Below are 27,660 nucleotides of genomic sequence, written 5' to 3'. Positions count from 1 at the left end.
CTTCGGGCCCTTCTTGGGGAGGGATGTGGAGCTGCCCCTCCAGCAGCTGGAGTGGAGGGTTCTGCCTTTCCCCATCTCACAGCACTGGCATGGAGCAGCCCACCTCTGCTCCGGTGCTGAACCAATCATTCTTCCCTCCGTGTGTCCCTCTGGAAGCTCCCAGGAGCTGTCCCAGGGTGCTGGTCCCTGCTCTCAGCTCCAACTGGCAGTACCCTGGGGCTGGGAGGGCAGTTGAGACTTGGAGCTGTTTAACCATTAAACCTGGGGCGTCTTGGAAGAGGCGGGGACACTTCCCTGCCACTTCACCCTGTACCTTGCTCCCTCTGGCAATCCCTGCAGCCATGAAGCAAACAAAAGGTATATGCCGGGGAATCCTCTGGAGACCCTTCCCCACACACACAGGCCCTGCTGCCAGATGGAGCAAGACAATGTCAGAGCCCAGGCAGCCTGTGGAAAGGAGCCAGAGGCGTGCAGGAAAATATCTCCTTGTGGGGATGCTGAGGAGAAATCCCCTCTCCCTGGGTGTGGGGTTCCTTGTGCCCAAAGAAATGTGGAGGGGTTTTAGGGGGGGTGTGTGCCGGGGAAGGTCTCTGTTTGCTTCTCCTGGCTCCAGCAGCTCTCTGGGGTCCTGGTGAACTTTCTCACCCCTCACTGAAGAGCCCTGTAAACCCCCAGGACTGAGCCCCATCTGCTTGGCCCTGCTTTGGCCCCAGCAGTGAGTGCCCATGGGACCTGAGCAGCAGGTCCTGCTGTTGAGAATGCAGGAGGACAGTGGTGACAGGGCCAAGGAACAACCTGTGCCGAGAGACCGAGGGGCTTGGGGGCTGTGTGGGCTTGGCAAACCCCCTCACCTGACATGGCAGGCTCAGCCTGCAAGTGGACAAGCCTTGAGTGCTCGAGAGAGTGGGGTCTGCTCCCAGCCCACCACCTCCTGTGCTGACCTCTCCTCTCCCCCTGCAGGGCTCGAGGGAGACAAGATGTCCATCATGTAAGTGCTGATCTCCCCTTGACCAGGGGCTTTCTGGGGCTCAGGAGAGATGTGGGGAATGGTCCGAGAGCGAAATCCCCTCTGGCTTTGCCCTAAAAGGAGACACAGGCCCCAGCTGTCCCTTTCTGGGAGGAACAAGCTCCCCAAGGCTGGAGGAGGCAGGGGCAAAGCCGTGCTGCACTAACGTGGCCTCTCCTGCCCTTTATCATTTCAGAAAATTTGAGTTTAACCCCAAAGTTGGGATCGACAACCCTGCCTTGACCCTGACTGAGGACACGGGTAAATACACGCCCTCATCTCCCGGGGTGTCCTTGTGTCTGCACGGGGTTGTGGCACCTGCGTGTCCTTGTGTCTGCACGGGGTTGTGGCACCTGGGCACTGCTGGGGTCCTGAGCTCTCTCACACCTGTGGGAGGTGAACACAGAAGGGCTGAGCAGATCCCCAGCCCAGGGTGGGGTGGAGAACTTGTGTGAGGATCCCTGCAGAGCCCTGCTCACGGGCTGTGCCCCCACACAGATGGTGACAGCGTGGGAGAGCCCCGCTTCTACCTCCTGACCAAGGAGAGCACAGAGACCTTCGGCTTCTGCCTGCACGAGGAGCTGGTCTGCCCTGGCCACGTCATCCGGCAGATTGAGATGGGGGGGGTGGCCCAGCGCAGGGGGCTGCAGGACGGGGACCGGCTGCTCCAGGTCAATGGCCACTTCGTGGACCACATGGACCACCTGAGGGTAAGCTGGGAGCATGCCATGGGAACGCCTGGGTCCTCCCCAGCCAGGGGCACAGAGGATGCATGACCCCTGCTGACCCCAGGGACCCTGATCCCACCCCCTCAGAGGGGTGCCTGCCCAGGGCTCACAGCCTGGGTCCTTCCAGGTGGTGCAAAAGATCAAGGCCAGCGGGAACCAGGTCCTGCTGGCAGTGCTGGATGGTGACTCCTACGAAGCAGCCAAATCCCTGGGTAGGGACCTGTCCCAGATGCTGCCAGATGACATCCGCCCACGCCTCTGCCACGTCACCAGGGACAAAAGCGGCTTTGGCTTCAGTGTGTCGTGTCCAGAAGGTAAAGCAAGATGCTGCCACCACAAGCCTCCCTATTGTAGCACCTCACTCATCCCAAAGTGCCCCTTCTGCTCCTCCTGCAGGCACCAAGGGCACCTTCCAGCTGTCGGTGCTGCAGGACGGGCCAGCAGACAGAGCAGGGGTGCCCCCGGGCTCCTGGCTGCTGGAACTGAACGGGGACAGCGTGAAGAGCTACTCTCACACACAGCTCACCAGAAAGGTGCCTGATCCTGGCGTGGGGGGCGAGGGATGGGGCTGGGAATGTCACTGAGCACCCCGTGCTTCCCATGCAGCTTAAGCAGAGTGGCAACAAGGTGACACTGCTGGTGGCATCCAGCGCCGTGGAGGAGTTTTATCGCCTGCGGGGCCTGCGGGTCACGGCTGCCTTGGCAGACACCTCCAGGCTCCCCTTCAAGGTCCGGGAGCTGCACTTGGTGAAGGGTCCTGCTGGCTACGGGTTCCTGCTCAAGGAGGACGACTGCAGCTCGGGGGGAGTAGGTGAGGGGGCTGAGAGGGACAGTTTGTAGCTGAGCGAGGCATTTGTGAGGGTTGGGAAGAGGTGACAGCTCTGTGCCTGTCCCCAGCTGTCCCCACCCGCACACGTGGGTCAGCAGAGGCAGTTCCCTCTGCGAGCCTCTCCCCCTCGCTGTGCCCCGCTGTGGCAGGCCAGTTCCTGTGGGATGTGGATGCGGGGCTGCCAGCCGAGCAGGCAGGGATGAAGGAAGGGGACCGAGTGCTGGCAGTGAACGGGGAGAGCATCGAGGGGCTGGACCACGAGCAGACCGTGGACAGGATCCGCGCCCGGGAGGATGAGGTGACGCTGCTGGTCATCGACCCCGCTGCTGATGAGTTCTACCACTCGGTAAGTTCTGGGGGCATGGTCCTGCTCTGGCTGGGGAGCCCTGGGGTGCTGTGAGGCTGCACGATGGGATGGGTGTTCTCCACAGAGGCTGTGTGTCCATCCCTCTTCTGCTCTTCCAGATTGGGCTGTCCCCCCTGCAGTTTTTTGAGGACAGTGACCCTGCCTCAGGCTCCTGCACGCCCTCCCTGCCCTCCCGGAGTGGCTCCCCTGCACTCTGTGACGTGGAGGTGGCACCCAAGGGACCTGTGTCCTGGCTGATGGCTGCTGCCAACAGTATAGAGATCATACAGGTAAATCCTGAGGGCAGTGCTCGCAGCCTGGCAGTGCTCTGAGTGCTGCCACCCTCCTGTTGTGCCCATCCTAACATTTCCCTGGCACCTGTGGTGCTGCCAGGAGGAGGCCGTGTGGTCCCCTGGCCACAGGGGCCAGGCAGAAAGATCCCTCCAACCTGTGTCCTCACAGAGCCAGCGCCAGGAGGAACAGACGAAGCTGTGCCAGGCATTCTAACAGCCCAGGAGCCTCTGGACAGGCTCTCCCACGCAGCACCTCCACTCAGGCCACGTCCAGCCCCTTGGGCTTCAGCACTGCTCAGCATGGATCCTGCACACGCAGCTCCCGTGTCTCCATGCCTGGCTCACAGCATGACACTCCCAGGGACTCGTCTCTGCTCACCGAGGCTGGCTCAGAGCTTTTACCAACCACAGTGGCAGCTCCTTGTAACCTGACCACAGACCTGTGTCTTTGCCTGCCCAGCTACCTCCAGGAATTTCTCAGGACATTGCACTGAAGCCCTTGCCCAGCTCCAGGCTCTGGGAGCTCCCAGGAGAGCTGAGGCACTGCCCTCTGCACCACGACCCACGGGACTCGAGGACTGGCTCAGATCTGCACGTGCATGGACATCTCTCCTGTGCTTCTCCTCTCATGCTCTCCCTGAACCTGTGGGCAGTGAGTGTCCACCACCACCCTGTTCCTGCACCACCCTTTTGGGGTGTGATTAAAGGACAAATCCACATTGCTGTTTGTGTGGGTGATGTTATGGACAGCACTGCGACTTGGCAGCACATCCCAGGGCCAGATCCATCCTCACTTCCCAAGCCTGGAGTTGGGCAGTGGATGTAGGAAGCTCTCCAGCTGTGCTGCTGAGAGGGTAAGGGCTGAGAGCCATCCTGAGAGCCCCTGGGCACTGTTACCTCCAGGAATTTAAGAGCAAACTCCTGTAGGCGTCTCTGTGCTCCATGGCAAGGGTTGTTCCTGAGGGTTCCCCTTGCAGGTGACACAGCAGGAGCATCGGTTTGTGCCCTGCCATGTGACAATGCTGGGGGAGAGGGACGGGGGGGATCCCAGCGGGGGAAGTTTCACCTCTCTGCCGAGCGTGGGAGAGTGAAAATGAGCACGGAGTTTTGCATGTGGCCAAGAACCACAAACCTCTGGCTGAGGTTTTACCTCGGCCCCTTCTCAAGCGCGAACAGAAACGCGACTCTGGAACATCTCCCCGTCAGGCAGGGAAGTCTCTGCCTCTGTGTCCTCTGAGCTCAGTGCAGGCATCTGGGCTGCAAGAAGTGCTTGTGCAGAGCCTTTGGCAGCTGACAGCTCAGGAGAGAGCAGGGCTGGCCAGTTGCAGGCTGGTTTGGGGCTGAATGGTCAAGGGAGAGGTGAGAAAAGCTTGGCTGGGAGCCTGCAGCAGCACCAAGGTGTGGGGTCCCTGCATCCCAAAAGTCCCAAGTGGGACAGCCAGAACAATCCCGAGCAAAATCAACCTTTGCTTGAAGTCTCACACATAGCTACAGCCCCAACGTGGAATGAATCATGCCCAGAGAAGCAGATAGGCAGGAATGCAATTACTCAAGCGTGTTCCCTGATCTCTTTGGATCAGAGCCATGGTGATTTTTGTACTTGGCTCTCACAAAGCCAGTGTTGCCCTCCCCAGTTCTCCCCCAGGTACTTGTGGTAGCGTGGAGCTGGCCAGGGCACCTGCTGGTGGTCAATCCGGCTTGACTATTAGCCAGAATCCATTAGCACCTAATGGGAAAAGCCTCAGGAACACGGCCTCAATAAACGTTGACATATTTGAGGTCAATATAATCCTTAGGAAAATTTGCCCAGGTAATTAAAGCCAGACGAGGAGTTGCCTGTCCCAGAAATATTTACCAAGCTTTACCAAAGGCAATAAAATGAAAGCAGGGAGTTTTATAACCAATCCATGCCGGGCTCCCTTGTTGTGTTTAGTGCTGCTTCCTGCTGTTCTGGATGCTGTGTCCATCTTGCTCCTCAGCAAGTGGGTGCTACAGGGGAAGCAAAGCTTTCTCCAGGAGGTTGGATCCAGAGGTTGAGGCTGTGCTGTCCAACCTCCAGGCCCGAGTTTGGGGTGCTCACATTTGCAGAACTGCAGCACCTACAGTTTTCCTTTGCCTGGTTTCCCGTCCAGCCCCTGTGGTGAGGCTGATGCCGTGTAGTACCAGCCACAACTGGTTTTTGCAAAAGGATGTGTCTTTCTGCCTGGGAGAGGAGATGAAAAGAGGATCTGAAGGCAGCAAAGAAACAGAACTCAACTGACTTTCAAACCCACGTTGTAATTTTTTGAAAGTTTGGTGGTGTCAGTTCTGACAAACTCACTCCTTGGTTCCCTTTAGATTCCCTGGTCCCCTTTTTTCTCCCTGCTCCCCTTTTCACTCTCTGGTCCCTTTTCATTCCCTGGCCCCATTTCACTGCCCGATCACATTTTCTCTCCTGGGTCCTCTTTTCTCTTCCTGTTGCTCTCCCTGCCCTGCTCCTGCTCCTTCTCCCGTTGGAGCCGGGATGTTGGAACAGGGACTCAGCTCTGGTGGGTTCCGCCTCCCCCTGCTTTGCCGGGAGATGCCTCAGGTACCTGCCCGGTGCACTGGACGCTGTCCCGTCCCCATTCCCTCCCTGCCATGGGGATGCCGGTGCTGCTCCTGCCTCGGGCACATCCCTCTCTGGGAGAGGGGGGGTGCAGCGCCGCTTCCCCGCGTCCGGGCCATTCTTAGAAAAGGGAACGCGTCTTCAGGAAAGGGGAAGCGATCCTTGTTTCGCAAGCTCAGCGAAGGGCACGGGGAGGGCCGAGAAGGCCGCGGGTCCCTTCCGGGGGCGGCGGGGCGAGCGCGGCCCCCGCGTTCCCATGGCGACCGCGCCCCGCCCCGCCCCGCCCGCACCAAGCATGGCCGCCGCCCCGCCCTCACTCCGCCTCACTGCGCACGCGCTTCGCTCCTCCACCAATCAGCGCCGGCTCCTCCCCGGCGGAGGGGGCGTGTCCGGGCGCGCGGGGGGGCGGGCGGCCAATCAGCGCCGGCGAGGAGGGCGGGGCCTCGCAGGAACCGGGCGCCGCCGCCGCCGCCACCGCCCACGGCCGCCGCCGCCGCCGCCCTGCCCGGCCCGGCCCGGCCCGGAGCGCCCTCAGCCCGGTCCCCTCCAGGGCCGCGGCCCCGGTGCCGGACGGGCCCCACGGGCCGGGTGTGGGCGCCCCCATGTCGGCGCCGCTGAAGAAGGGCCCCGGCGGGCTCATCGGGCTGATGAAGGACGCGTTCCAGCCGCACCACCACCACCTCGGGCCGCACCAGCCCGGCGCCGTGGACAAGAAGATGGTGGAGAAGTGCTGGAAGCTCATGGATAAGGTGGGGAGGGCGGTGGGATGGGAGCGGCCGCGGGGGGCTGGGGTGGCTGTGGAGTAGGGCTGGCCTGGGGGGTTCGGGACTCTGGGATCGGAGAGGATCTGGGATGAGCCTGGAGCTGTGGGGTTGGCTGGGAGAGAGGGGTCTGTGGCTCGAGCGGAAATATTTGGGGGGCTGAGAGTGTGTGGGTACAGAATGGGGTGCAGCGCTTAGGGGGAAGGATGTAGTGAGCATGGAGTGACAGGACAAGGGGGAATGGCTTCACACTGATGGAAGGCAGGGTTAGATGGGATATTGGGAAGAAACTTCTCCCTGGGAGGGTGGGCAGGCCCTGGCACTGGGTGCCCAGCGAAGCTATGGTTGCCCCTGGATCCCTGGAAGTGTCCAAGGCCAGGTTGGACATGGCTTGGAGCACCCTGGCGTAGTGGGAAGTGTCCCTGCCAGGGTCTGGGACAAGATGGACTTTAAGGTCCTTCCAACCCCGATCATTCTGTGGTTCCATGTGGAATCTGATGGAGATGTGAGCGACAGAGGAGAGGCCAGAGGTAGGATGGGAATGGGATGCCAGGATGGGAAGGTATGGAAAGAGATCAGCAGCTCTGCAAAGAACAAGGTGGAGGAAGAGGGGACAATTCGGAATGGAGGATTTAGACCTGCCTAAGAGGATCTGGGATGCTTCCCCAGGGCAGTGATCACAGCCCTAAGGCTGCCAGAGCTCAGCATTTGGACAACACTCTCAGGCACAGGGTGGGATTGTTGAGGTGTCCTGTGCAGGGCCAGGATTTGCACTGGATGATCCTTGTGGGTCCCTTCCAATATCCACAGATATTTTGTGATATCTGTATTAATCACATACATGTATAGATAATGCCAATTCTGTAGGTGCCAGGGTGGGCACTGGTGGTGCTGGGAATGGGTAGGGGCTGGTGGGGAGCTGCAGGTGGTGACAGCAGCAGGATAAGGGAAAAGTCTAGAATTTGCTCCTTGGAAGGTGTGCTTTGGCCTGTGTTAGAGCTGGTGTGTGGATAGTGCATGAAGGTTTGTGGCAGTCAGATTATTCCTTTTGGAATGGACAGGAATGTGTTGCTGCACTCAGGACAAAACCTTTCCCTTAAAACTGGGAGCTGAGGAAAAAATGTGAAAGCCTGAATGAACCCTTTTGCAATAACTGTAACATGTAGTTACAGAAAGATAAAGTATCAAGTGATGTTAAACAAGAAAAACTTGTGGCGTGGGAGTTGGAAAGGCCTTTTTCCAGTCCCACACCTTTAGGAGGGGCTCTCTGGGGTCATTAAGACTTTCCTCTCCTCCTCCTCCTCCTTTTAAAATGCCAGGAAATGGCTCTTGCCGGGGGCAGGACACCAGACCTTTTGGCCTGTTGGTGTGATGGGATATTTGATTTACTGGCCTGGTTAGGTGTGCTGGTCAGTCCAGTGTTTTCAGAAATCCCGGGGAGTTGTCAGGAAACGATCAAGTGAATGAGTGCAGGCACTCAGAAATAGACACAAAATAAAAATCTAACGTTTTTGTGGAATATTCATTGATAATAACTGTTCAACCCCAAAATCAAGGCTGGGCTAGACATGTTGCAGTCTGAAATGTGCAGTGCATTTTATCACACTGAGTTCTACACCTAAAAGTAGTGTGGAGTAAGAGCATCACCCAAGTTGCCCCCAGGCATTGGGGACTCTAACCTGGCCACCTCCTTCCCCTCTGGGAGCAGAGCAGGCAGGGATTTTGGGCATCCCTCATGCAATTGCCCCTCAGGCCTTATGCATTTTCCTTCTCTTTCCCCTGCATTGTTTATCCATGCAGTGCCTGAACCTCCTGCAGTAGGTGCTAAAAGCAGGCAGAGCAAATGACTTCTTTAAAGCGTATTAAATTATATTCCTGCCAAGAAATCACTCTGTGCTGGCTGGCTCAACAAAAGCCATGGTTTATACTGTGCCTTGCTGTGCCTGTGATGAGCTTTGATCACCTACAGTGAGACTGGGGCAAAGGAAAAAGCCCTTTTGAGAAGTGCCATTGGCTCTGTTACAGACACTGAGGGCTAAGTGCTAATGTAGGAAAGGCAGTTTGGGCATCAAAACAGGACCCTAAATAAGTGTAAGCTGTAAAAATGCACACCTTCATATATAGAATGTGTAGATAGAGATGGCAACTTGTGTTTGACCTCATAACCTGCTCTATTCGAAGGAAAAGACTAGCCTGAAAAAAGCTGATTATCGTGGCATTTTAAAATGCAGTGGGATGTTTTCTAGGGGGAAATTTCACAGCTTTAGGTCTTTGTAGCCGGTTGGATGTGTTCTCTCTCCACTCACAGAAAAGCCAAGGCTGCTGCTGTGTTTGTCACAAGTGACATCAACCTCTTTTGACTCCAGGTTTACTCCTAGGCAGCATCCAGACACTCTCAGGCTTGAAGTCTTGTTCAGTCTGGTTTGTACAAAAGGAGAGACCTGGCTCTGAAAAGCCTTTCAGATTTCAGTTAGATTTCAGCTGTACTTATGCACGCTCAAGAGAGCACATCTGAATTAAAATCTTTTTAGTGGTGTAGCAAAAACCCCAAGAAGCTCATGGTGAGAAGAGCTAAATGAATGGAAGGTGTTGAGAACGAGTTAGATTTCTGGGCCAAGAATGTGAAATTCCAGGTGCAGATAAAAAAAACCTGCTTGTGTGCATGTTTAATAGATGATGTTTTTGCTTCTGAGAGCTGCGTGCTGTGTCTGTGTGGGTACACTACACTCACGACCTCATTTGTTAGTCTGCATAATTAGCTGGTGTTGTCAAAGTATTCGTGCATTTCTGCTTTCGGATGTGACTGATGAATTTCCTATGCAAGTTGATTCTTGTCCAAATATTTTCCCTGTAATGCTCTCCATAAGCTGCCTGACATATTTATGTCTTTCAGATTCTTTCATTTGAAGCTCTAATTTTTTTGTCAGTACCATTCCTCCCCCAGCTCCACGTGGTCACACAGAGCTTGGACATAAAATAGCCCTTTCCATCCCCATTGGATGCTCCCATTCAACTGAACGAGGTGATATTGATGCATTTCTCTGCAGAACAGAGATTAAATGCAGCCCCCTGGAGTTCACTGCTGTGGGTGGTATTTGAGGAATAAGTGGGTTAGTCATGAGCTGCTTGGGATGGAGCAGAGTGGAATAAATGTAGGAAGGCACGGAGGAGGAAGAGGAGCTTTGAGATAAAGCTTCTCTAAAGGGTTTCCTGATGCCATTCAGTTCCTAGAACTGATATAGAGAAGTGCCACTGCAGGTCACCTTCATTGTGAGTAGAAGAAAGGCCAGACACAAATCTAGCAAGAGATAAGAGATGTTTGAGTAGGCTTTGTTTTGCTGTTGGCTTACACTGGACAGTTTGTTGTTCAGCTGCTAAAGGAAGGAAAAAATGTGTTTTCAGAACTGTCCTGGAAGGGACTCTTAAATCCAGAATTAGTCAAGGCAAGCTGCAGATTGTTGAGGGGAAAGATTCAGTTCCAGGCCTCAAAGATCTAGATGAGATTATTTTTCCTAGAATTAGTTGGTAACAGATTGCTTCCTCAAAACCCAGTTGGGAAAACTGGGTTTTTGACTTGCATTTGGAAAATGGAAATGGGTGAAGTCAATTTTTAGGTTCTTCACAGGCCACCTCTCTTCACTGCTTTATTGGTGTGTCTAAAAACCCAAAAATGCCTCCCTGAAAGTTTTGTTCCTCAGAGAACACAACATAAACCAGGCAAACTTTTGAATGATAATTTAAAACCATGGATTGCTTCTGTTCGTTGCCATCACACCTAAACAAAAAAATATTTTTCTGCTTTTTGCTCTATTTCCTTCCACGTTGCTGGTCCCTGTGGAAGGCTGCTGAGGGGCAGCTGTTCCCAGGGCTGGGAACATTCCTTTGGATGTTGTCATGATGCTGCAAGTGCACACGTTAGAGAAACAAGGAAAATGCCACTGCTTTGGTTGCTGCTGTGTTATAAAACCACCAAGTTTGCTCAGGAGGAAGCAGTTATGCAGTTCCTAGTTATGCAGTGGTGTTTAACTGCTCTCTTAGCTAATTTTGGTCTGCTTGGTAAATAAAGAAGCTGATTTGATAGTAGAATATCAGCAGTTTTGACCTTTCTGTTAACTGTTTGTGGTATTTGCTTCTTGGGAAGCATTTTACAGGGGCTCTGAGAATGAGCAGTTTGCAGAACTCTGTGCTGCTGTAGGGGAATTGTTGTAATTGATATCAAAGTCTGAGATGCAGCAGGTCTGCTGCTCCCATAGCTGGGTGTTTTCAGAGGGTAACAGTCAGGTTGTTCTCTATTTCCAGCTGGCTGAGGGAAGTGCAGACTCTGCTTGCTTAATGTGGCTTCCTCCTCAGAGCTGACTGTGTTAAGGTTTTAAACCCACTGTAGAATAAACAATTTCTGCTGAAGAAAAGGTTTTGCTGCCCAGAGCACAGCTCAGCTGGGTCTGAGGAACATATTTAGAACCTATTCATGCTCATAGTGAAACTCCTTTTTTTTTTTGCAGGGCACAAATGTGTTGACTCAATTTGTTGATATGGTTCATTGTACAATGTTCACTGGCTCCAAGGAAGCAGCAGTTGAGGCATCAGCATCAATTGACTAAGTCAGCTGTCTGGCCATCCATCTCTTTATCTTAAGACCTTGGCAGCCTCCTCAAAATGGAGGGAAAGTTTTGGTAGTTTGTTTTTCCTATGTGTTCTTGCAGAGGTTTTTTTAGGTGGTTTTTTTTTTTGTTTTTTTTTTTTTTACCGGCAGTCTGATTTTTCTGGTTTGAGTTTTGATACACTGTGTTCATTTCTCTTGGCTGAAATTGAGCCTTTCTCAGGTCAGCTCTTGGTACAGGCTGTAATGCAGATAAAATTGGAGGTGTCACTTGACAAGGTTGCTTTTTGCACATACCTAAAATGGCAAAGTGAAAGTGCTAAAACACTGTTTCAGAAGGAATGACTCTGTTTACCATCCATGTTTAAGGGAAGTAGGTATTTAAGTGTGCACTGTAGGGAACTGCTCAATTCCTCTTGAAGGTTTCACAAGGTTTTGTGGAAATGAGGTACTGCAAAAAGATGTTAAATTGTTCTTCTGCTTTTTCTTACCCACTTTACTTAAGTTTTGCATTCTGCACTGTTTGATATCTATAATTCCTCATACCTGGCAGTGTCATTTAGACCTCATTTATATTCTGGGTGTTAAGCAGCCAGATAAAATTCATTATAGGGAAGAACTTTAGGAAAGTGTAGCTACATTTTGTGCTCAAGTTGGCTGGAAATCACAGAATCTAGAAGTGTTAGATTGTTGTTTCTTACCTTATAAACTTGATCCAAAACTGACCTCACAACTCTAATTGCAGCTCTTTCTATAACTGAAAGTTCACTACTTAATTTTTCAAGTGGTTGCTTTGCCATCAACTCCCCCTTTAATTCTCTCAGTTTAGATAATGGAAAAATTTGGCTATGGCAGATGGTGAAGTGGCTTCCTTTCCCCTCCCCTGTCACATAAATTTATTATCATGAGTTTCATCAGTCCACATGCACTTCAGCCCAGAAATTGCATTCTTTTATGGTGGCTGGGCTCACTATCTGGAGAAAATAGCCTGGAGAAAAGGAGGCTCAGGGGAGACCTTATCACTCCAAAACTCCCTGAAAGAAAGTTATAACGAGCTGGGGGTTGGGCTCTGCTCCAGGCAGGCAGTGACAAGACAAGAGGAAATGATGTCGAGCTGCACCAGGGAAGGTTCAGGTGGGACATCAGGAGGAATTTCTCCACGGAAAGGGTGGTCAGGCTTTGGAAGGAACTGCCCAGGAATGCCTGGAGTGGCACTCAGTGCTCTGCTCTGGTTGGTGAGGTGGGGACCAGGTTGGGCTCGATCTCAGAGGTGTTTTCCAGCCTCAATGATTCTGTGATTGAATCTGGACTCAGCCAACAAATGGGACTTTGTTGCAGCAAACGTTTCAGAGCGTTGTGTTTGTGACGGCGAATTGTGTTGAACCCCTGATCGTGCTCCTCTCCTTGGCTTTTCACCAAGCTGCTTTCCCCATTCCCCACAGGTGGTACGTCTGTGCCAAAACCCCAAACTGGCCCTAAAGAACAGTCCTCCCTACATCCTGGACCTGCTGCCTGACACCTACCAGCACCTGCGCACCATCCTGTCCCGCTACGAGGGCAAGATGGAGACCCTGGGAGAGAACGAGTATTTCAGGGTCTTCATGGAGAACCTGATGAAAAAAACCAAGCAGACCATCAGCCTCTTCAAGGAAGGGAAGGAACGGATGTATGAGGAGAACTCCCAGCCTAGGTAACACAGAGAAATGGTTTCAAGTGTTTGTTGGAGGAATTCGATGCGTTGGAAGTGTTGTGTTAATGTAGATCAGTTGTCAGCTCACAGAGCTGAGGTCAAGGGGCATCTTCAAGGTGAGCAGCACTTAAATAAAAAGACATGTGGAGGTAAAAACTGCACTTGCTGAATATAAGGCTCTCTTGAACAAATTAATATGAATTTAATGTACCTGAGAAGGTGTTACCTCATTACTTTGAGAAAAGGAAAGACAAGGTGGTTTCAGAGTAGAATAAAGCTCTGGGAAAGATGAATCTTACACATTTGTGCAAGGTCTAACAGGCAGAGATATACGAGGCATACATTTGTAACACTAAACTCATGTCAGGTTTTTGAAGTAGATGTTGAAGTTTAAAAAAAAGAGTGGAAAAAGTGTGAAAACCACCCAGTGGCTGAACATAATTGCCCTGGGGAGAATGTGGTTAACAGCCTGGCAACAGCTTGGAATTACTGCAGGGGGAAAAAGTGCTGGCACATGTTTCTGGTTTAATATTGAACTCTGTGTAGTATATTCCATGATACTGAGTTCCAACCAAAGGCTGTGACAGTGGCTCCAGCAGGCATTGCTGGTGCTGCTTGGATTGCTACTGGCTGTGTGGCAGAATGGATTAAGAAATGGAAGTTTCTTTCTGGAGTGTTGTTAACTGTGTGTGTATTGTGATCTGTCATAAATCTGGACATAAATCTGATGAGTGAATGATGGCTGTGTCAGTCATGAATCCAAAATCCCACCTCCAGTGCCTTGTTTATTCAGAGAGGAGCAAAGAGAAGTAATTCCAGAGGGTTAATCATCCTAGTTGGTTTGTAATCCAGCTAATTGACTGGAGGGAGCAGGGAAATGCAGATTGATAGATGGGAATGTCAGGGCTGCAGCACAGGCTGCTGTTCTCACAGCAGGCATGGGAGTCCTGGGGGAATTGCTAATTGTCCCATTTGTGAATAAACAGCTTTAGCAGGGAAGGAACTGTGGGGAGACTTGTGTTAAACACAAGCATTAAAACAGCATCACATCCTGGCCACTCTCATGGCATCTTCCTCTGCTTCTGCACAGCCCAGGAAGCAGCAGTGGCTGCTTGGTCCTAAAGGGGTAACAGCAGAGAGCTTTTCCTTGTGCTGGTGCTGAGCTTGGGGACATTCTCCATTCTTTAATTTGTCCCAAAAAGGGACAAGATTAGAGCAGTCAGTGCATGTGATTTGTGTACCAGTTCAAGAGATACCTACCCAAAGAATGAGGGGTTTTGTTTTGGAGATTCTGTTAAATGCTGCACTGCCAGTGCCAGGTTCCATGGTTGTGGGAGCTCTTGGAACCCAATCACTTCAGTGCTCTTTGTTAATTTAATTAATTAATTAGTTAATTTAATTAAATGAATTTCTGCTACAAATGCACCTATAGATATAAAATATGTATGCTAATCTAAGGTGAAGAAACTGAAATTTTCTCATCTTGCTAAGAGCTGAAGAAAAATACTAATCTTTTTTGTAAGAATTAATAAACTTTTGTCAATATTAATAATAATTTGTAATAGTTGATTAGTACATTAATAAATTTGAATACTCCAAGTGTATAAATTTGAATACTCCAAGTGTGGGAGGAGCTTTCTGGAAGATGGTCAGCAGTCTGTAAAGCAAACAAATACAACCTGGATCTGGTATTCATTGGGAATGTACTCATGGCAGTGTGTATATGTGCATATATATATATATATTTATATACTTATTTTTATATATATATAATCTAGTTTCCTCTTGATCTCATGCAGGTCTGTGGCCTGCAGTCTGCAGTGTTTTGAGAACAGGACTTTGATATTTTAATAAATGCATTGTTTTGACTTTTCCGACTTTTTTTTTTTCCCTGTTGTTCTTGAAGCTTTTTTCCTCCTCCCTTGCAGACTTTGCATTCATTTTGCCTCCTGTCGTGTATGACCTTATTTTCTCTCCCAAATGGCTCCTGGTGTAGAACAAAAGGCACAATTTTGACATTTGCATGAGCAGTGGCAAAGCTGTAGTTTGCTCCTACAGACCAGTCATGAAAAATGACTGAAATAGGATCAGAAGTGCCCTGATCACTTGGACATCACCCTTCTATTCTTATTATTTCCAGCTTGCTCTTTGTGTATTTCCTCTCAGACATTTGGGATGTCTCTGTAGCTCTGTGGTTTTGGTGTGCAGTGGTTCAGACTATAAATCTATAAATTAACCATGGCTGTACCTCTCCTGCCTTCAACTCATGCTGTGATTTTTTGTGAGGAGAACTCACTTATTTTGTTAGGAGAGCTTTCAAGATGCTATTTAAATTCTGCTTTAGCTCACTTCCATGTCTGTTAAAAAATTCATGCTGCTCAGGGTGCTTTTAAAGCTCTGTGCTCATTTCCTGACTGATAGGTACAAGCAGTAACTTCTGGGTACTGTTTAAAACTGAATTTTAGGGAGTAGATCAGATGCAGCTTGGTGGCTTTGGGGTTTTTATTAGAGATCTGTGTTGCTCCTCTGAGTTTTGATAGCTAAAAGTAACATCTGCAGACTTGGAATCAATTAGTGTTTCTAGAATTAATAATTTTGGATATTTTGTTGTATGCTTGCAATAAGGTAAAGGCAAATCATTCAATGATTGGTTGGCTGTGTGCAGGAATTAGGAATTCTTGGGGCTGAGCACATTTCCAGAGGTGCTGCTTCCTTTTCTTTATAGATCCAGGGGTAAATACGTGACTTCTCTATTGTGAACTTCTTGAGTTTCTTTTTTAACAACAACAAAAAAAAGATGAAATAAATATATTTGGTTCCATTGCTTGACAGTGCCATTCTTACTCTGAACATGCTGAACCTGCCTCAGATCTCGATTTCAGTTTCATTTCGAGGCTAAGTGCTTTTGCTGGGCTATTTTTTTTTTTCTGTTTCCATTGCAGGAAGCTTTTACTTCTCAGCCCTCTTGCTTGCACAGAGGAGCTGCAATTTGTCAGCTTTCCACACTACATAAATGATTTCTTGCAGCAGTGGTTTTGCAGTTGTGTAAATGGGTTATACTTGACATGGCAGGAGTGAAAAATAGTTTGTTGATCAGGAGACAGGTAGAGGAATTGTCTGTTCCTTGGGAAGGGATTAATTAGGCTGAAGAGTCCATTTATCACCAAATAATAGAATTTACTAATTATGTTAAACCAGCCTATAACGAGGGAAAATTCAGAGAGGTTATTTTCTAAATAAAATCCGAGCACTGCAAATATTTCCACATTAGAACACAGCTATGGAAGCTGCAGGGTGAGTGAGGAGAAGTAATTTTTCAGGATGTGAACTGGATGTTTAAAGAATAGAACAAGTTATTTTTCTAGTTCAGCTGTGTGAAACAAACTGTTAACAATGTCAGTTAAAATAAATATATCTGTAGAGAAAATGGGGTTAAGCAGGGAATATAATAAACTTTTTTCCATAGAGCATGGAGATGAAAAAAAGCTTTAATTGTTTAATTGTTCTGACAACAGCTTAGGGGATGCTGGCTCAGCAGGATTTCATATTCTTCTCCAGCTCCAATGTTAAGACTCACTAATTTACACAGGAAAAAGCTACCAGTGTTTAATGTCTCCTGGAAATGACCATGCATATCTCTGAAGGGGAAGGAAGTGCATGAAGAATGACTTGGAGAGAATAAATAAAAAAAAAGAAAAAAAATAAAAAGAAAAAGGTTGGAATTTAAAGAGGAAAAAGTTGGAAAACACTTATGTTAACCCCTGAACCAGAAAAGCCTCTGGGAGGAGGGGGGTTGGTGCTGTAATCTCATTTTTGAGACCTCTTGCACACATTCCTGCCCAGTGAAAATGAGATAGTGCAAAATGTGGAACTCAAAATGGTGCTGAGTCCTCTTTCTGTCACTTCCTTCTAATGCAGCAGCACTTTTTTTTTTCTTTTTTTTTTTTTTTTTTTTTTTTTGTAAACAAAACCCACTAGTGTGAAGTCTACATCTGCATTTAAATTAGAACATCTTAAAGAAAAGAACAGGCTCCAAAGCTGCCCACAAGAAAGCTTTCCTTGCCAGGCTCCAGCATATGAACACTAACTAACTGCTTATTACCCAAGCAGAAATTCATTATCATGTAAATGTTGTTGGAGGGGAGGAATGTGAATTATTTCTTTCTAATTTGGTTTTAAATTGCAGTTTAGGTGATAGTTTTGGAACTTAAGTAACACTTAGCATAATTGGCTTAAGCTTGCATTCATTATAGTTTTCTCTCTGTCGAAGATTGGACCACCATCTTGAGAATCAATTTGTGGACAAATGTAAGATTTCAGCTGATTGCATAATAAGCAAGGAAGATTTTTATTCTTCTTTCCTCTCAGAGCCTATAAAATTGTAGAGTTTTATGGGGAGTCTGTGGGCTTGCTGTTGTGGGTGGAATTACAAGCACGTTGGTTCATTTGTAGTAATTATCATTAGAAATGTGATGGATTTCTCCATGCTGGCAAAAATGTGCTGCTGCTGCTGCTACTTGGCAAGTGTATGGTGTCTCTTGGGTGCTTGGCTGGGGTGTTCAGGGCTGGGATGTCACATTTGGGATTTTTGGGCTTGGATTTTAGCCAATCCCATCCCCTGCCACCTCCCACTGCCCCAGGTTGTGCCAACCTGGCCTTGGGCACTCCCAGGGATGGGGCAGTCACAGCTTCCTCTGGGCAGCTGTGCCAGGGCTGCCCACCTTTAGAATAAAGATATTAAAGATTATTAAATAAATAAACTAAATAATTAAATACAGAATAAAGATATTCAATATTTTCAATATCTAGTCTGAACCTACCCCAGCTCCTTGTCCTTCCCCCTTGGTATCCAAGGCAGTTTTGAGGTGGCTGAAGATGAATCATGAAATATGGAATTTTCCTTGATTTGGAGACAGGGCTTTTGTGCTCTGGTTTTCTCTTCAACTGTTGCAAGCAGCCCCTGAAATACAAATTTTGATTCCAGTGCAGAGAGCCCAGAATTAGGTATAATGAGAAGTGTCCTGAGCAGTACATTTGTTGTGTAATCCCCTTGAATCTGGTAAAATAAATTAATCTGTTACCTAAGTGAGAGTTTTATCCTTTACCTTGTCAGTCTTCTGAATATGTGTTGAGCTCTTTAAAGCCCATTAATAATACCAAATGTATTCCTCTCTTTAAAGCATTTTCTCTAAAATTTAAATTTTAAAAGTGGGCTTTTAGCTTCATAACAGTGGAAAAAAATATAATACCAACACTTGTGCCTAAAATAAGAAGTCCAAATCCTTTAAAGGCCGGTTGGTTTGGTCCTTGTGGTCAGCACAGTGGCCTCATGTCCTTTCTGCTTCACGTCAGTCACAGTTATTTGCATACTGATAAGAATATCTAACAGTTTTGGGTGGTTTATGGCTTGCAGTGTGTTTTATTTGATCTCCTGAAGTGATGGACAGGCTCTGCTCACAAAACTCAAGGCGTTAAATAAAATAAAAAAAAAAAACTGCCAGGGTACAGCAGAGCATAAGGAAAGTGCCCTGTAATACTTAAAGCACTGAAAAAGGAAGAGCTGATGGTGAAAAATTCTATAGAACAAGCAATAAATGTAATATTAATCTGTTCTTTTAGTTACTCTGAGGAAATCCTCTAACTGTTACTCTGTGAGGTGCCTTCTGTTGAGCCAGCAATAGTTAAGTGGAATTTCATTCACTTCCTGTGTTGCAAGTTTGGTTGAAAGTAGTTCCGCTGTTTCTATTTTTAACCTCGATGGCTGCGTGGTGAGGAGCAGCCTCAGGGTTACAAAAAACCAGCTTGGGATCACCTCGAGCATTTCCATTCACTGCTCCTGTGAACATGAGCACACACACACAAAACTCCTGGCTGGGGTGGCAGCACAGAATATTCTTCTGTTTGAAGCCAGGCAAATCAAACTGCTCGTGCCTGGTGCATCTGAAAGCCCCTGTGACATGAGCACCTCACATCTTTGTGGTTTCTGAAAGGTGCATTTTACTTGTTGGAGTCGTTAGCTGGTTGGTTTTGGTTTTGGGTTTTTGTTTTTTTTATATTAAGTTTTTTTAGCTCTTCAAGTATAAAATTGTAAGATGTAGTTATAGGAAAAAACCTGTGGGTTTGTGGTTTGTGTTTTCATAAGTAGTGGAGCTTGCACTTTATCTAGTGCATGCTAACCCTGTCACCTAAACAGAATCTGGTGGTAAGAGTGTAAGAATAAGAAATAAGGACAATAATTACAGAGAAGTGAAGCATTTTGAGGTTGGTTTCTTGTGCTACAGCTCAGAATTCCTCTGTGTTTGTGACATGCCTTGAGCAGGATGAGCTTTGCAGACACGACAGCGTGTGCATGTCAAATGATGGCATGTGAGCACAATATTGTGACTAAATCAGCCTGTGGAGCTGATCCTTGCTACGTGTGAGCAACTAAATTATACTGTGTCAGCTGGGTGGCTCTGAAGTAGCTGAGAAATACTGAAAGAAAATGAAAAATTGTAGCTGGCAGTGGCAGAAATGGTTGTGCCACGTTGACGTTGCCTTGAGGGGAAAAGGCATTTAGTCACAAAGCACATTAATTTAACTAATTGTGTCAACGTGGCTGAGAGACACATCCCTGATGAAACCATTCTCTGCCTTCAGTGGCTTTCCAAGACAGAGCCATACAATGGACAAACACTTTTGTCCAGGAAACTGGAAAAGAAAAATCTGCTGAGGGTCTGGGGGGGGAGACAACAGCACCAGAACCCCCAGCTGGGGCTGGCAGGAGGGGGCTGCACCTGGAAATTTCTCCTCAGCCTCTTGAATTGTACAGAAATGCGTGCAGCAAACCCATGGTGAGGCAGGAAGGAAGGAGCAGAACCACAGCAGAGGGGGCTCAGAGCAGGAAGGAGGGGGGATCCTGTCTGTGGGCATGGGGTAACTGAAGAAACTCTTGCTTTGTGCTGGTTTTGGTTCCCCAAAGTTGTGTCTTCAGAGCCTGGTGAGTGCAGAGGCAGCAGGGTTTGAGAGCAGGGACTGAGCAGGCTCTGGAGCTGTGTCTGGGCTCTTACAGAACAATTCTCAGCTCACTCTGTGTGCACAAGGACTGATCCCTCCATGTCGAGCTGCAGGTGTTCGTCCCAAGTGCAACATTTGTTTACTGTACACAGTGGAGAAAAAAAAATTGGGCTTTTTACTTGTTGATTCATTATTTCCAACCCTAATAAACCGAAAGCTTTGCACATGCACGTGTGAAATCTCACCTGAGCTGTTGCTGTAAGCACAGAACACAAGTAGCTCTGGTTCTTTGAAGCTGGCACAGCTGTTGCTGCAGCTGCTGCACACGCTGGGGACACTTCACTGATGTGGCCTGAGCTCCCTGGGTAACGTTTTCAGCACTGCTTGGGTGACAGCACTTTCAATTGCCCAGCAGCAGGATTCAGGTGCTGCAGTCAGCTCTTCCCATTTAATTCTTTTCATTTGTAAGATTTCGTTTTAATTAATTCTTGTAATGTTTAATTTTAACCATTTGAAAAATGGTCATCATGGGATATTGCTGGAGGTCTGTGGCCAAAATTGTTTGGGAATCTCCAATCTAACTCCTTTTTCTGGGAGTACATTCACATCTGTTTAGCTGAAGCAATGGCAATAAGGACAGTTCTGATGTTACTAAAAATAAAATCACACAATCATCAGTAAGCTTTGATATGCCAAAAAAATATTCTCTATAATTGCAAGTGTTTATTTGGTCTGCATACATTTACAAATATGTAAACTGTTAAAATGAAGACAATGTTTGTCCTTTCAGCATAGGATTGGTAACTGCTGTATGTACAAGTCAGTTTGCAATTTGCTGCTCTTTATGTTCACTTCCTGTGGTTTTTCCTGTTATTTACCTACAATATAACTGAATATGTATAAAAAATAGAAGTTGTGAATTTCAAATATTCAGCTATCCAAAATAGTTTTGGAAACCAAATCCTTCAATGTGTGTGTGTAAAACCATTTGTTTATCCATCCTTAAGCCTGAGGAAGTTCTTACTCCTCTCATGAACTGATGTGCTCAGCTGAGTGCAAGCACTTCCTGGAGCTCAGCTGAGGCAGAAGAGATAAACAGTGGGGCCCAGCAATATTCCCTGGCTTCTTCTTGCAGTTTTTTGTTTAAACCATGCACTTGTTCAGGGTCAGAAATGCATCAAAGTGTTGTCTGTCATACCCAAAATTCCCCACATTGTGCTGGGCAGCAATAGGAGAGTACAAAATCATTAGCAGGTTTATTGAAGCCTTTATTTTTATAAATTCATTTTTTAAAAGCCCATAATTTTTTACCTGGGTTGTAGATGGATTAAATGATTGACAAGAGCCTGGTCTTTGTTTTTTTCTTCTTGCACTAACACAAACTGCCCTCCTTTTTTTTTGCCATTTTATGGGAGTGAGGGCTTTCAGAAGTCCACAGCTCACACCTCTGATTTACAATTTTTCGAGTGTTTATCAGAAAAAGGCATTGCAGGGACATGGTGGGAAACTCCATGAGGGAGGGAACTGGGGTGTGAATTTACAGTGAAATCATCTTCCTGTACCACGAGCTCACAATCTGAGCCTTCCCTCGGAAATGCAAAGAGAAATACACAGCTTTGAATTACTGCACATGCCAAACCCAATCTGCAGAACTGCTTTCAAATACCCAGTGTGAGTGTGTAACACATCCAGAGACAGCTGGGGACTGGGACAGCTCCTGGAAGAGCAGCTGGGGCTTTTCCTTGTGTTAATCCCAAGCATCTGCTGTTGTTGGACATGTATGAAATGACAAAAACCAGAATTCCTTCTATAGCTGGTGCCTTCCATAAACACTTTGAGCAGCACACTAATTAAAATGTAGCTGAATAAAGAAGGGGAAGAGAGAACTGCTGTCAGAGAAAATTTAGAGTTTTGGGCCCTTCTAATCTACCCAGGCTCTCAGGGTATGGAGAAAGGGCTCATGAGGGGCTGGGTAAATAGTAAATATTTGTCAAGCAATATGGTCACTTCCACTTGAGTCTAGACCCTGTGAAAATATGGGAAATGCCCCAAATGTCCAGGGAATTTTTGTGGAAAGGCTAGAGAGGCCAGTTCTGCAATCAGGCACATTAACAGGAAAAGTCCTTCAAGTAGGAATGTTTGGAGCAAGTGCTATCTGAAAAACATCCAAGATGAAGTGAATAGGAACCAGTCCAACCAGAACACCAGAAACTGGTGAAAGGCTGGAGCCTGGGGGAGTGGAGTTTGCTGCCATCACCAATGTCTCCTGCAACAGCAACAAACTCAGGGAGAGAGATGGGAAAACAAGAAAATCCAATGTGACTGGGGATGTTCCCTTCCTCTGTGGTTCAATATTGAAATAATCAGTGCCATAAGTGAGTCTGTGCCATGCCTGGGTGGTTGGTGCACTTTTCTGAGCAGTTCTGGTGTGTTGGGCACAGCTCACAAGTTGTTCTTTCCCACATGATGCCAGTTCCTTCTTTTACCTTCAAGCACGTGATGTGGGGGTGAAAAAAAAATCCTCTGGCCTCGAAATTTCCCTGTCTCTTTTCAGGAAGTTTTCCTAGCAATGGAATGGAGGAGAAGAGAGGATCTTTTATTTGGATAAAATAGTGAGAGAAAGCTGCCTGTGGTGAAATAGAATAGCAAAAAATATCTATTCTCTTCTCCAGCTTTCCCACTCCAATTTAAAAAAGGGCAAATCCTTTGGGATAGAGCACTCCTGATGTCTCAGTGTCATCAGGCAGAGAAGGGACTTGAGGTACCAGCTGTAATTCAGATTGGATAATTAAACACAATACATTTGAGAGCCCTGACCATGGAGCTTTTGTGTGTGAGTTGTTCCCATTTCAGGAAAAACCTGCAGGTGTTTCTGCATTCCCTTGGGAGCTTGGGCCTGTTATGATCAGTTAGACATGCCCTGAGCAAATCTATTGTGTTGGGAGCCTCTGGAGACCTGGAAAGACATTCAGCTTCCATTGTCTGGGGCAGGAGTAGTTTTATGTGCTCTCAGAAGGAATTTTCAGACCCAAGGCTGATGAGGTTTTATCTTCAATACTCAATAAGTGAGGTCTGAGTACTGGTTTTGCACATTTTCTGTGAATGTGTTTTTCCACGGGAGGATTTTTGCCTGTCCACCTTATAGAGATGATACAGAGTTTGTCTTTGTGGAAAATGTCTTGACAAACACAAACCTTGCTGGTAATTCCCATATTTTGGATGTTCTGAATGCTGGGGAAACACTTGAAAGAGAGCCCCAAATAAAAGCTTTGCATGCTGGCATCATTCTTGAATTGCAATAAATGCTGGTTCTGCTTTGCTGAGAATGCTAAACTCTTTTTTTATTCTAAAAGAAACCATTTTTATGGTCCTTTGCAGGAGGAACCTGACCAAATTGTCCCTGATATTCAGCCACATGCTGGCAGAACTCAAAGGGATTTTCCCCAGTGGCCTCTTCCAGGGGGACACGTTCCGGATCACCAAGGCAGATGCTGCAGAATTTTGGAGAAAAGCTTTTGGTGAAAAGTAAGTTTCTAACTCTGCTTAGAAATAGAGGTGTGGGAGGAAATTGCACATAGTGTTTTTAAAGAATTCTGTTCAGAAAGGTTAAAATAAATGATGGGAGAGACCTGCTGGTCATTTGGTCTTTCTCTGGGGTGAGGTAAGGAATTATTCCTACATTAAATTTCCCAGTTTTTGTCCTGTCTGGTTTTAAATGTGTGTGGATGAATCTTTCCCCAGTTTCCCCAGGAGACTCTTTTATTGTCACAGTGCTTCCCTTGATTATTCAGCTTAAAATTTCCTCTCCTTGATTTAATTCTTTAACTTGTAAAGTAAGCTCTACAAGCTATGCCAAATAATCCTTTCTTTTTCCAAAGGTTACCATGCCCCCAACATGGGTTGTTCTTTAGCTAAGCCATAATACTCATTCTTTTCATCTTCCCTCCAATTAATCTCTCTAATCATTTACTCACCTCTCTTCTTCTCTGAATTTCTCTTTGCAAAATGGCTTTGCTAAGAGTGAAGGGGGAAAGGGAAATGCAACAATCTTTGTGTGCAGAGTGCTGAAATGTCAGGTTTAATTTCTGTATCTAATGAAACACTGGCTAAATGAACCATGGAGGTGTTCACAGCAATGTTTGGGGATTAAAGTTAATGGATTGGGTACTGCTTTCAAACTGAGGGAACTGAGGTACTTCACCTAAAGAGTTTAATTAGTAGCTGTCAGAACAAAAAGCCATAATGTATTTACTCATGAATAGCACAGTTGTCTGAAGTGAGGCATTTTCTTTCTGTTTCTATGCCACTTGATATATTAAAAAAAGGAAAATTTTCTTTTAAACAGGAGCCTGTGTTTTGGCTTCTGATTATCTTCCTTTTCCAGTTAATCCTTCTTTAGATAGTTCTTTGCAGCTTTTTTTTTTAACCATATAGATTTAACTCCTTCTCTACCAGCTGCCACATTGTAAAATTATTAGCAAGTGATGCTGTGGTAGGACTGCAGAAAGAGGGAAAAGAGAAACCAGAGAGGGACTTCTAACTCCAAAATTTTACATGTGCAGAGCAAATTGTTTTAAGTTCATTTGGCTACTGATTTCCTGCAGTACCAAGAAATCTGTGTTTGTGTGATGTGGGTAAATCTCTTGCAGGTATTTTTGATTTGTTATCACAACATGGATACTCACAAAGGTGATGTGTAGGTGTGTACATGGTGGTGCTGCTCCTCAGGCATTTCCCTGCAGCCGTGGGAAGGGGTTTTAACCCTTTAAGTGAGGCAGAAATAAGATGCACAGCTCCATGGGTGTCTGTCACGACAGGAGGAAAGAGCCAAGTTTATTCAGAAACACCCTTGGGTTTATAGCAAGAGTAGAGAAAAGGAGATTGGTTCAGAGAGGAGACACCCCATTGCCAGGGCCTGGGCACACACCACAACAGGGGTTTGATTTTGTTATTAATTCCTTTTTATTTTGACCAAATTATCACCCTGGGAGAAATTCTCCCTGGCCTTGAGCTGGCCCAGCTCATGGGCTGGGAACAGAGCTGAGAAGCTCCAGCCTGGAATATTTTCCAGGCTGTAATTTTGGTATTTTCTCACTATGTGTGTCCCTGCTTTTCCCCAGGACCATTGTTCCTTGGAAGAGCTTTCGCCAGGCCCTGCACGAGGTGCATCCCATCAGCTCTGGCCTGGAGGCCATGGCCCTCAAATCAACCATCGACCTGACCTGCAATGACTACATCTCAGTGTTTGAGTTTGACATCTTCACACGACTCTTCCAGGTGAGAATTGAGGAATGGGAATCACTTGAAGTGTCTCAGTGCTTCAGGTTATACTCTTTTTTTTTTTTATCCAGGCCACAATTATATATAATTATAAATAATCCACACATTATTTATGCTGTATGGGATTTGCTTGTTTTGCCCTCCATCCCTTAAAGAGTAATATTTAAGATTCCATATTGCAGTAAAAGTGGGTGATATTTCTGGCTGTAGAATAAAAAAAAATCCCTAAATATACACTGCAACTCCCAGGCACATTCAACATCCTGCCATGAATCAGGTTTTCTCTTTCAAAGGTCACTTTGAGACTGAAGCTCTGACACAGCTTCTGCAAGCCAGGAAATGTGAAGCTTAGTTTATCACTCTGTCTTCCCTCATCCCTTTCTTTATTGTCAGATTTTTTTTCCATGAAGGGGGGGTTGTTCAGGATGGAGATCAAGCATGGAAATTTGGGCTTCCTATCTTTTGAACTGACCCAGCCAGGATGTTGTGAACGTGTCTGTGTGTGTGAGAAATCTCTGTATCACTGAAGGGATATTTATAGTAGGTAAAATTCTTCCTCACAGTCTCTAATAGTGCTAAATTCAAAAACACAGCTTCTGATGGTACAATTGGGTATTTACAAGAACAATCACTTACTTCTTTGGCTCTGACTTGTCTTTTCCCATGTGATGGGGTGGGTTGTAATTAAGATATGTCTAGATGAAAAATTCCCATGTTTGGTGTTGCAATGTAGCTGATCTCATTCAGCACTTTTTCCAAGTGTTGTACATAAAGAACAAGTCAAGAGCTGCTGCACATTCCAGAGGATGCAGAGTTCTTAGGGAGTGCTGATACCTTCTTGTAGACCAGTTAAAAAACTTGGAAAAATCAGATGAGATTTACACACCCAAGCCCTTCTCAGGGCTGGGAGATTTCAAATGGTTGTTATGACTTTTGGGGCATCATTTTAAGCAATATTTGAGATGTGTGTGCTGGTTTCTTTATTCAGATCTGAGACCAGCCACAGTCCCTGCCACACCCTGGTGAGGTTGGGTTGGTGAGGAATAGTCACAAGTTACAGACAGTGAAACTGAGACACAGAGGGGAGGCCACTGTCCCCAGGCCATGCAGGAAGTCGGTGTAGGAGAGACCAGTCATGGTTCCTGGGCCTGTGCATAATCTCATTAAACTCCTGCCTTTATCCCTGTCTGGGGAATGAGTCATTTTCTCTGCAGAAGCAGCACAATTGATGGCTATTCTTAAGCTGTGACCTCAGTGACTTCTCCTTTTGTATTTATTAGAGTTTTGATTAAGGTCTGTCTTAGGTGATGATTTTATTATTCCCCAACAAGCAAGAAATTCATATGCCAAATGCTGCATGGGAATAAATGTTTTGCTTCCTCTACTGAATTTGTGGTGGAACAGAAACATGTTTCTCTAACTGAAGAACCCTTTGATTGAGGAATATTGACCCTTCCCAGAAGTGTGTGGTTAATTTGTTTCTTTGGTGCTTCCCCAGCCCTGGTCATCTTTGCTGAGGAACTGGAACAGCCTGGCAGTGACTCACCCTGGGTATATGGCATTCCTCACCTATGACGAGGTGAAGGCTCGGCTTCAGAAATTCATTCACAAACCTGGCAGGTGAGAGGGCCCTGCTGGGAGCTTCTGGCTGCCACCAGTGATTGCAGCAGGGCTGACAGATCATCTGTGCTCCTTTCTGCAGCTTGTGTGCTTACTTCTGGGCTGCTTTTAAACATGGAAACCTCCTGTAGTCTGTTTGTTTGTTGGCTTTTTGAAAGTTGGTTTGAAGCAAATGATTTTAAGGATGTTAACTTCTCTTGCTCTGGATTCTGGGTTTGATTTCACCTGGATTCTTTTCTCATTTTGTATCACATTGCAAAGTTCCCCTTTGAACTGCCTGCAAAGCTGCTACGAACCATCAAGTTATTCCTACTAATTTTATTTGCTTTCTTGATATGGCCAGACAAATATATACATATATATATATATATATATATAAAAGATATTGATATGACTGCCTGCTTGTCATTGAATCTTTTCTGTCTGTTCCATGCTGAAGTTTCTTTGCCTTTGTGTGTTTTCAGTTACATTTTCCGACTGAGCTGTACCCGCCTGGGTCAGTGGGCCATTGGCTACGTCACTGCAGATGGGAACATTCTCCAGACAATCCCCCACAACAAACCTCTTTTCCAAGCACTGATTGATGGCTTCAGGGAAGGCTTGTAAGTAACTTGATAAAAATTAGCACAACAAAGCATTACATTTTGAATAGCCCCATTGCTGTCAGTGGAATAAGTCATTGCTGAACTATTTTGGCACTCAGGAATTACTGACAGCTGTCTTTGCACTGGAAAGCTGTGCAGTAGCAGATGATAAATGTACAGCAATGTTTCCCTTCTCATAAATCCCTTTTTTTTTGTCAAACCCTTAATTTGAACCAATACTTTTAAGAATAACATGTTTAATTTTGCTCCAATCATAAAATTCTTCCAAAACTTTAGCATTCAGAATACCTTGACTTCCCACCCCTTGCTTTTCACCTCC

General features: G+C 46.7%; 2 protein-coding genes and 1 long non-coding RNA gene across 3 annotated transcripts in view; 2 read left to right on the top strand and 1 right to left on the bottom strand.

Moving 5' to 3' along the window:
- The first annotated feature begins 23 nt into the window (after positions 1–23).
- NHERF4 (NHERF family PDZ scaffold protein 4) lies at positions 24–3,921 on the top strand. Its single transcript, XM_014884672.2, has 10 exons — positions 24–357; positions 961–988; positions 1,203–1,267; positions 1,505–1,716; positions 1,862–2,048; positions 2,131–2,267; positions 2,341–2,545; positions 2,713–2,909; positions 3,029–3,199; positions 3,372–3,921. Exons 1-10 carry the CDS (start codon positions 24–26, stop codon positions 3,414–3,416), a joined length of 1,581 nt encoding a protein of 526 aa, XP_014740158.1. The 3' UTR covers positions 3,417–3,921.
- A 1,113-nt stretch (positions 3,922–5,034) lies between these two features.
- LOC148221365 (uncharacterized) lies at positions 5,035–6,006 on the bottom strand. Its single transcript, XR_015808189.1, has 2 exons — positions 5,776–6,006; positions 5,035–5,405 (listed from the first exon to the last, which is right to left on the bottom strand). It is a non-coding gene; the product is annotated as an uncharacterized LOC148221365 (long non-coding RNA).
- A 282-nt stretch (positions 6,007–6,288) lies between these two features.
- Positions 6,289–27,660, top strand: part of CBL (Cbl proto-oncogene) — a 41,194-nt gene continuing 19,822 nt past the window's right edge. The window contains exons 1-6 of the mRNA XM_014884671.2: positions 6,289–6,538; positions 12,593–12,840; positions 23,215–23,361; positions 24,957–25,113; positions 26,615–26,736; positions 27,201–27,338. Of these exons, the coding sequence (XP_014740157.1) occupies positions 6,392–6,538; positions 12,593–12,840; positions 23,215–23,361; positions 24,957–25,113; positions 26,615–26,736; positions 27,201–27,338 (959 nt within the window). The 5' untranslated portion in view covers positions 6,289–6,391. The remainder of the gene's footprint in view (positions 6,539–12,592; positions 12,841–23,214; positions 23,362–24,956; positions 25,114–26,614; positions 26,737–27,200; positions 27,339–27,660) is intronic.

The sequence above is a fragment of the Sturnus vulgaris genome, chromosome 23, assembly GCF_052056855.1.
Source record: "Sturnus vulgaris isolate bStuVul1 chromosome 23, bStuVul1.hap1, whole genome shotgun sequence".
NCBI classification, from domain to species: Eukaryota; Metazoa; Chordata; class Aves; order Passeriformes; family Sturnidae; genus Sturnus; species Sturnus vulgaris.
The sequence above is the reverse complement of the archived record's forward strand: the minus strand, read 5'-3'. Positions and strand labels throughout refer to the sequence as shown.